At 32.8% G+C, this 9705-nt stretch overlaps 1 protein-coding gene across 1 annotated transcript; it reads right to left on the reverse strand.

The window, feature by feature from the left end:
- Positions 1 to 490: 490 nt before the first annotated feature.
- LOC132951143 (uncharacterized protein K02A2.6-like) lies at positions 491 to 4899 on the reverse strand. The gene has a single exon (XM_061022873.1). It carries the CDS (start codon positions 4761 to 4763, stop codon positions 813 to 815), a length of 3951 nt encoding a protein of 1316 aa, XP_060878856.1. The 5' UTR covers positions 4764 to 4899; the 3' UTR covers positions 491 to 812.
- Between the last annotated feature and the right edge of the window lie 4806 nt (positions 4900 to 9705).

Below are 9705 nucleotides of genomic sequence, written 5' to 3' on the forward strand. Positions count from 1 at the left end.
TCTGTTTTAGCTTCATGTAATTTTGCTATGCCTCCTTCAAATTTAGTAATTGGACATTTTTCCACAATATGCTTGATAGTTTGTTCAATTAAAACTATTGATCGTGTATAAATAATCCTGTTAAGATTCTCACTGCTTTAAATAATGTTTTCTAAAGAAGGATACTTAAATAGATATTTCTCCTCAAAGCTTCAACCTGTAATATTAATATTATTTACTTTTGAATACAACTTGGTTGTAGGTTGGATTTTTCTTAAATTGATTTTTTGGGAGTAGCTGGATTTTCTCCCATTTAAATTTGAGATGTACCTCAATCCAAAAAATAGTTTCAGAAGTTATCCAATATCTTTTGTGCTAATTATTTTACTTAAACTCTGTGGAGAAATATAGACAATAAATTTAAACTTTCTTTATTATCTAAGGAAAAACCGATCTGTTGTATTTGTTACGTATTTTATATATAAGATAGGCGAAGGTACACACACGAGCATTGACAAAGTACGACTGCTTTATTTATCATTACGCACGACGGCGGACACACATAATAATCACATAATGTTGTATATATATATATTTATCGTTACAGATAACATATCGGAGTATCGGACACACCGTACAATGTACATACATAACATCTTTCCCTTCTATATAATTTTAGTACAATAAATTAACTTATACAAAATTCATACAATTTAGAAAATAATAATAATGATTTAACATTTACAATTTTACACAATACATAATAAATATAACTTAAAAATTTAAATAGATAAACAATATATTTTTTTTTTTTTTTTTTTTTTTTTTTTTTTTTATTCAAGTTCCCTTGGATGTACCTCATCATTTAAATAACTCTTTTTCAATTTGTTTACATGCATTAATCTGATTTTATCACCAACCCGGACTAAATAACTGCACGTTCCCAACATTTTCATTATACGTCCAGTTAACCATTTCTGCCCTTTTGAATTATTTCGAACAAGAACTTTATCATTTATTTCGTACTTAGTAACATTAATATTTTTATTCTTTTCTACAATATTTGGTGGTTTTAATATGGACAAATGATTTTTTGGTTTAAAATTATATATTAAATCTGACGGACTACAACCTGTGCTTGTTGTTGGTGTGTTACGATATGATACTAAAATATTATTAATTTTTGATTGTATTCTTTTTACATCTCTCTCTACACACAAACTCTTTATTAATAATTTTTTTATCGTTTGCACTCCTCGCTCTGCCAACCCATTAGACTCTGGATTGTATGGCGGCGAATGTACTAGTTTTATACAATTTTTCTCACAATATGCTTTAAATTCATTTGCGCCAAAAGGTGGACCATTATCGGTTACCATTATCTCTGGGGAACCAAAACGACAAAAACAATTTTCTAAAACTTCGATTACTTTTGAAGCCGTTGTACTTCCCATTGCAAAACACTCAATCCATTTGCTAAAACTGTCAACAATGATTAATAATTTAACTTGATTTATTTCTAGAAAATCGATGTGTATTCTTTTCCAAGAATCTGATGGATTTTCCCACGGAATATACACTTTCTCACTAACATTCTTATCGTTTTGATTACATTGGCATTCCGTACACGTCTTAATAAACTTATCTATATCAATATCGATATTAGGCCACCATACATACGACCTTGCGAGCATTTTCGAACGAACAATACCCGGATGGTTTTTATGTAATAACATTAATACGTCTTCTCTTAATGACTTTGGAATTACTACGCGATTACCTAATATCAAACAGTCATTTACTAACGATAATTCTTCCCGTCTTTTATAATATTGTTGGCAATCTGATTTTAACGACTTTACCCCCGGCCAACCTTCTTTCGTATACTGACTTATTTCTTTTAATACTTCGTCTGTACTCGTTTTTTTGCTCACTTCCTTATACGTTAAAGGTAAATTTTCTAATAATAAAATTGAACAAGCATTTTCCGCAGTATTACTACTTTGAGGTAATCTTGATAACGCGTCTGCGTTACTTATGTCTACCCCCTTCCTATGTTGAATCTCGTACTGATAACTAGACAATAGAACTGCCCATCTTTGTAATCTAGATGAAGCTACAACAGGTATATTCTTTGACGGATTAAAAATTGATTTTAACGGCAAATGATCAGTTACTAAAATAAATTTGCGTGCAAACAAGTATTTATGGAATTTTTTTACTGCGAAGATTATTGCTAACCCTTCACGCTCAATTTGTGCATAATTTTTTTCTGCCGCTGATAAGGTGCTAGACGCGAATAAAATTGGCTTCTCCTCCCCATCTATCAAATGACTAAGAACTGCACCGACACCATAGCTAGAACTGTCACACGTAACTACTAGAGGTAAATCTGGATTATACGTGACTAATAATTGACTTTTTATTAATACCTGTTTTATATTTTCAAACGCTGATCGACATTCGTCAGACCAATTCCAAGGTATTTTATTTTTTGTTAAATTGTACAAGGGAGCTAATATAGATGACGACATTGGAATAAAACGTTGATAATAGTTTATGAGACCGAGAAATGATTTTAATTGTACTACATCATTAGGGCACGGTGCGTTTCTTATCGCATCCATTTTATTTCCATCGGGATGTACGCCTTGACAATCTATTTTATGACCTAGAAATTGTACACTTGAACAATAAAACTGACATTTCTCAAAATTTACTTTAACTCTATACTCATTTAAACGTTCTAACACCGCATTAACATTTTCTTCACACTCTGACCTTGACGAGCCGCAGATTATTATGTCATCTAAATATACTTGTACTTTAGAAACACCTCGTAAAATATTTTCCATGACTGACTGAAATATACTTGGCGCTGACGCTACCCCATAACATAAACGATTAAAACAGTACAACCCTTTATGAGTATTAATTGTAAGAAACTTACGACTTTCAGGTGCAACCTGTAATTGTAAATACGCTTCTGCTAAATCCAAAACAGTGAATACACTTCCCCCGGATAACTCATTAAACACATCATCGACTCTTGGTAATGGGTGTTGTTCAATTTGTAATTTTGGATTTAAGGTAGTTTTTAAATCTACACATATTCTAATTTTATTATTTTTTTTTGGTACTACTACAATAGGCGATGCCCAGTCACTAATTGAAACCTTACTTATAACTCCTTCAACTTCTAATCTATTTAACTCAATTTCTACAGCAGACTTTAGTGCATATGGTACTTGATATGCTCTATGGAAAACTGGTACGCTATTTTCTTTTAAAGATAAATTGACCTCATGGTCTTTTATATAATCAGCTGGTTTATCATTTAATTTAACCACCCCGGGAAACTTGAGTTTAATATTGTTAATTACATCTATTTCACTTAAAACGCAATTATTATTATTTACAGAATTCATAATATTTTTCCCGATTTTGCAATCTACATTACTACTTATACAATTTAGACACATATTCGATCTCCAGTTTGAATATAACTTATCTAACCAAGATCGACCTACTAAAACTTTTTTTACAGAGTTTTCCGTTATAATTAAATATAGTTTAATATTTTTTTGATTTGACATCTCGACATTTACAAGTGTTTGACCTAAAACCTTGACTGGTTCACAATTTACAGAACTTAATTGAATATGTTTTTTTTCTAATTTACATGAATTATTAAAATACATATTAAAATATTTAATCGGCATAACTGAAACCGACGCTCCACTATCTACTTCAAACGGAATAAGCTTATTATTAACTTTGATTTTAATCACAAGTGGATTTCCCCCACTATTCTGAGACACATTATTTACTAAATCAATAGACTCTAAATTATTTTTAATTTTTGTCTTACACATTTTCGACGTATGACCTTTTAATTTACATGAAAAACATTCCCACTCTCTGGCTGGACACGTACGGACATCGTGCTTCCTTCCACATCTATAGCATTGACCAAACTTAAGACTTCGTGAACTTTGACTGCCGTGCTGAATTGACTGACCATTTTTTTGACCAGGTTTTGACGACTTCCCAGACCACGGTTTTCCACCAGAATTTCCGCTCCACTTGAGTTCCGACTTCGATGACGAATGTGTTTGACGAGACACATTTTTCCCATTATTGATAAAATTTACTTGTGATTTATTGTTCATTTGTTGTGTTTGATTACAAACCAACTCCGAATCCAAAGCAATTTTACATGCTTCTTCAAACGTTAGGGACTCTATACCAAGTAATTTTCGTTGACACGATTCATCACTTATCCCTACAATAAGCCGATCTCGCAGTGCATCGTTTAAAAACGAACCAAATACACAAAAACTTGATAATTTTTTTAATGCTGTTATGTACTCCCGAGTTGACTCACCCTGGTTCTGTGTACGTTGGTTAAAAATAAATCTTTCACTCACTACAAGACGACGTGGTGAATATATTTCTTCCAATTTGGACACTAACTCGTCGTATGACTTTAATTGTGGTTCCTCCGGCAAACAAGCATCTTTTAATTGACTATATGCTTCCGAACCAATGTATGCGATTAAATAGGACTTTTTATCAGCCTCTTTAACTTTTAAAACGGTCAACTGCGCGTTTAATCGATCTAAATAATTACTGAATGATTCCGAACCCGGTATGTATTGCGAAATATTCGACATTATAATCACAACAAGAAAATTAAATAATATTTTCACCGAATTTTCATCTTCGTCGCCAAATGTTACGTATTTTATATATAAGATAGGCGAAGGTACACACACGAGCATTGACAAAGTACGACTGCTTTATTTATCATTACGCACGACGGCGGACACACATAATAATCACATAATGTTGTATATATATATATTTATCGTTACAGATAACATATCGGAGTATCGGACACACCGTACAATGTACATACATAACAGTATTTATCAGTTATCTCCTCTAGTCCTCTACAACCATAGACCATATACTCATGATAAAGAAAAGAGGTATGTCAGCAACTTTGTGATACGCATATCTGCAATTTTTCTTTTCTCCATAATGTTTAAAACCATGGTGTTAGAAGATAAGTTCGGACAACTATACATCATCAGCATTACGCTTAGTGAGACAAATCCATTTCAAAATTTGGCTGCTATACAATTGAGCGCTGTCCTCCAGACTTTTTTTGAGGTCATGGCATTATAGTATTATACAAGTTTAAAATAACCTTCGACCATATAAACGAGCTAGTTTATTATAAACCAACTAGTTTATATGATCGGAGAAAATAATATAATAATATAGTCCATAAAAATAACCCCGAATGCCATATAAATATTGTTCTTAACCTCAAAATAAGTCTAACCGGTAGCGCTTTTGCGGCAACTTGGAAAATATTTTTGCCTCATTAAGCGGAAATATTGTAATAGGCGGGAGGGTGTGAAGTTGTCCGACCTTATCTTCTAAGACCGTGTTTAAAACATAGACACTTATAATAAAATTTACGGAGAAAAGCAATAAGGCTGGCAGGCGCATAGGAAACACATAGGATAAAGTGGAGATGCGTAAACAAGATTCAAATTTGGAAAGTTGCTGACATATCTTTTCTTATCATGCCTATACTCATAGACAGAGCATTACAGGTTGGTGGTCACAGCCATCATCATAGCAATGTTGTCATTTCTGACAACATAAAATATGTTTATTCGCATATTTATACAATATATTATTAAAACATAAAATTAAAAATGTATATTTTTTTAAAAAAAAGCATCGTTACCATGATATATTATTATTCATTCAGAAACAATATAATTTTTGTGTAATATTCATCAATCCAGTATCATACAATAATAGTTAAGACTTAATAACCGATCGCCCAACCTGAAATTCTATTGCGCATGTGCGTAGTAATTGAATAATAGTCGAACAGCACAGTCACATGGGCTTGCTGGAACGAAGCCCGTGCTCCGTCTATGACTTATGAGCATAAGGTCTATAACCTCAAACTCAAACATTTGACCACTGTGATACTATAGCATTATTTATAACTGTTTTGAAATTAAATAACATAGTGTTACATACTTATACATACATGCACACACTGGCTCGGTTGCTACAGCTTCTCTTGCCCTAAAATATATTTGCCCCTAACGGTATAAATGTGCTTTAATTACTCTACCTTAAATTAATGTGAATTTTGAAGACGAAAGTTACAATTATCTCATAACGTTGTTGGTAGATCTATTATTTATAAAATAATTATAACAATCATAAAGAATACATTTAAAGCAGCCATAAAGGAAATAGGTTAGTCAGTTTGAGCAGCTTTGTTTATACATTATTAGTTTATTATTTATTTACTAGAATTAACGCCAAACGGCTTTTGGGACAATTTAAATCAATTTAGATCAATATTTCCTTCAATAAGCCCATTAATAAAACAACAACTGGAGATATCACGACGTTCAGTTAACGATTTAAGACCAAGAATATTGCTGTTATGATTATAGTCGTGGGGGGTTGGGAAAATTGAGGTGGTAACTGGCAGAACTCAGAAAACGATTCTGAACTTTATCAAAATGCCGGTATGTCCCAATTAAGGTATAAAGGGGCAAAACAACAGCCCCTTATTCTAATAACGACCTTACTAGAGAGCTATACATTAAGAAAAACATTTGGGAGAACCGAAGTTCGATGAATGACGCCTTATAAAACCTAGTACTCGGAGGACTTTGCAAACAATAAAATCAATATGAGATCGAAAATAAAGTGAGGGAACTTAGATGAAGTCCAAATCCTTAACTTCAGTAACGCGTACAAGGGAGAAAGAATTAAACTTAATAAATTCCCTGGTGCGATGAAATGTCATAACTTTACATTTATGAGTATTAATGGTGAGCCCCACCAAATTACACCATTTAGCAAATTTGGCTGAAACGTTCTGGAGAAATGAACAGTCATCAAGAGACGAAATAGCATAGAACATTTTGGCATCATCAGCAAACAGTAAAATACGACATCGAGTAATTTGTGAGCATACAGAGTTGATGAAAATATTGAAAAGAAGGGGACCTAAGTGGCTCTTATGGAACACCAGAAGAGGCTTAAAACAATTTGGAAGCTTACCAAAGAGATTAAGGAACTGCCAACGATCGCTCAAGTAAGACTTTAATCAAGACAAGAGTGGATCGCCCACTCCGAGTTGGTCTAGAAAAAAAAACAAGGTACCGAGGTCGAGTGTATCGAATGCTTTTGAGAAGTTAGTGCAAATGTCGTCACCTTGGCACTTAGAATTAAATGATTCATGTAGATAAGAACTAGGATAAAACTAAGGACTACTAAAGTCGAATGCACTGGTAACGGTTTAGCGACTAGGGAAAAAGCCATGTGTCCGGAGAAAGTGTCGACAAAAATGACCTTTCAATACTTTAGGTCCGATTGATTCGAATATTTTACGTAAAAATGGGAGGACAGATATAGGTTTGTAGTTGGTAATATCTGCCGGATTTCCTGATTTTAAAATTGGAGTAACGCGGCTGCATTTCCAAATGGAGATAAATATCCCTTCAGTAAGTGATTTATTAAAAATGGTAGTTATCGGTTAACTGAGTGCGTCGTGGCAGTGATGTAAAATAGTGACAGCAACTCCATCAAGACCTCAACTACGGGTATTTGATAACGATATAAGAGATGCAAAGACCTTATCAATTGAAATAGAGATATGAGAAGGAAGAAAAGAGAATTGACCGGAAGTATTAGGAAGTAGATCGGTTTTAGATTTAACACGTGTGTCAACAAAAACGGAGGAAAAGTAAGAGGCAAACAAATTTACAACTTGGTCATTGGAAGCCTTGATTTCACCAAGACGGACTTCTTTTGAATGGTGCTACCCGCTTGGAGATTGCGTACAAATTCCCAAAGAGATTGTGGTTTCTTGCGTAACTGGTCTTGCAGAGAAACCATGTAGTTGTTGTATAAGCGTTTTGATTCAAATTTGCAGCGAACACGTAACAGTGAAAAATCAGAGTAGTTTTTGGCACCACTTAAAGCTTTATATTTTTTATGTGTTTGTTTTTTCATTGAGAGAAGGTCTTTTATGTTTAGGGAAATGATAATTTACAAAATATGCGTAAAGGCACAAGTCCGGTGATAATTTCTAAAATTTTGTTCTACAGTAGTACCTACTGCTGATTTATCAGCTAATTAAGATGCTAATTCTCTAACCCAAATTGTTGATATTAGATCAGCAAGGATACTAGGGTAATCAGGTCTAGCGAAATCGTGAAACGAATGTTGGGTATCAAGCATATGTGAAAAAGGAGGAAATGCGCAATAGATGGATAGCGCTGGATGATATGAGTCGCAAGCGATAAGAGTTTCTAAAGACTGTTCTACTTTTGTAATGATATACATACAATATATATATATATATATCATATTTAATTATACTTTCTTATCGAACGACATTATAATATTACATATTATACATACAATTAAATTAGATATCAAATTATATTCGTTACATTAAATTACTATCGTTCACATCAATTTATATAATAACTTTAATTAATAACATTTAGAATTAAGACAATAAATGAAATGTCATATCAGATATAATTATAATTACACACACACACAAAATGTCACATATAAGGAGGCTGGTTATTACCCGTCTCAGCGGCAGCTCCAGCCACGAAAGTGTACATCTCATTATTATCATACCTTTTGTATAGATGTTAAAAAAGTGAGTTTGAAGACTACGCAGACATTCTATGCAAAAGGATATTATTATAAAATAAATTAACCATTATATTAAGTGTCAATGTTATATATTGAATAAATAAAGTCAATACTTATAAACCAATAAAAGGTGATTTTTATTATTTGAAAGTGTTTATTTTATAACTATAATCTCGACAAAGAAGTCGTCATAAGGAGCAAAAAGGTAATATATCAATACATAACATAATTTAGTAGTTAATGATTGTATTAGTGACGGTAACCGTTTACGGTTATTTCTAGTCTATTTCTAATCATTACACTTTGGCAGAAACATCACTGGAAAAAACTAAGTCAAAAAAAGAGCCATTTTTATTAGGAATATTGTTCATTTTGTGAAAATTTATTAGACTGTATTGGTCGCCCACCATTCAAACTTTATCAGAAACTCTGTACACGAGACCAGAATTATCGTTGGCTCAGCTAACCATAGGTAAAGTATAATCATCGAGAACTATGCCAAAATTGACATCCTCTAATTGCCAAACTTGATCTAGAGACCTTGCGTATGACTCTCATAAATAAAATTATTAGAACTCGGAGGAAGGTAGACACGTGCTAGGAGACCAATGGGGCCATCCGGAATAGAGATGGACACAAATAATTATTGTTAAACGTCAACATTAGATGATATAATACGGTTAGGACACAACACATTCTTCGGAGTTATTAAGACCCCTCCACCCCGTCTACTTTCACCATGGATTTCAACCATAACTAAAAATGTTATAGCCATGGAGACCTAACTCGGCATTTGTTAAATCCTCGGTAAGCTAAGTTTCAGTTAAAATAGAGACGTTAAAAGATTATAAAGCAATATTTGTATGGAGAATTTGTAATTTCGTAAGAAGGCCGCGTATATTTTGATTAAATCATTATTTGAAATAGAAGTATCTGGATTAGAACTTAAATTAATACGATTGGGGGCATATTTAGATTTAAAATCGATTAAGTCAA

The sequence above is a fragment of the Metopolophium dirhodum genome, chromosome 8, assembly GCF_019925205.1.
Source record: "Metopolophium dirhodum isolate CAU chromosome 8, ASM1992520v1, whole genome shotgun sequence".
NCBI classification, from domain to species: Eukaryota; Metazoa; Arthropoda; class Insecta; order Hemiptera; family Aphididae; genus Metopolophium; species Metopolophium dirhodum.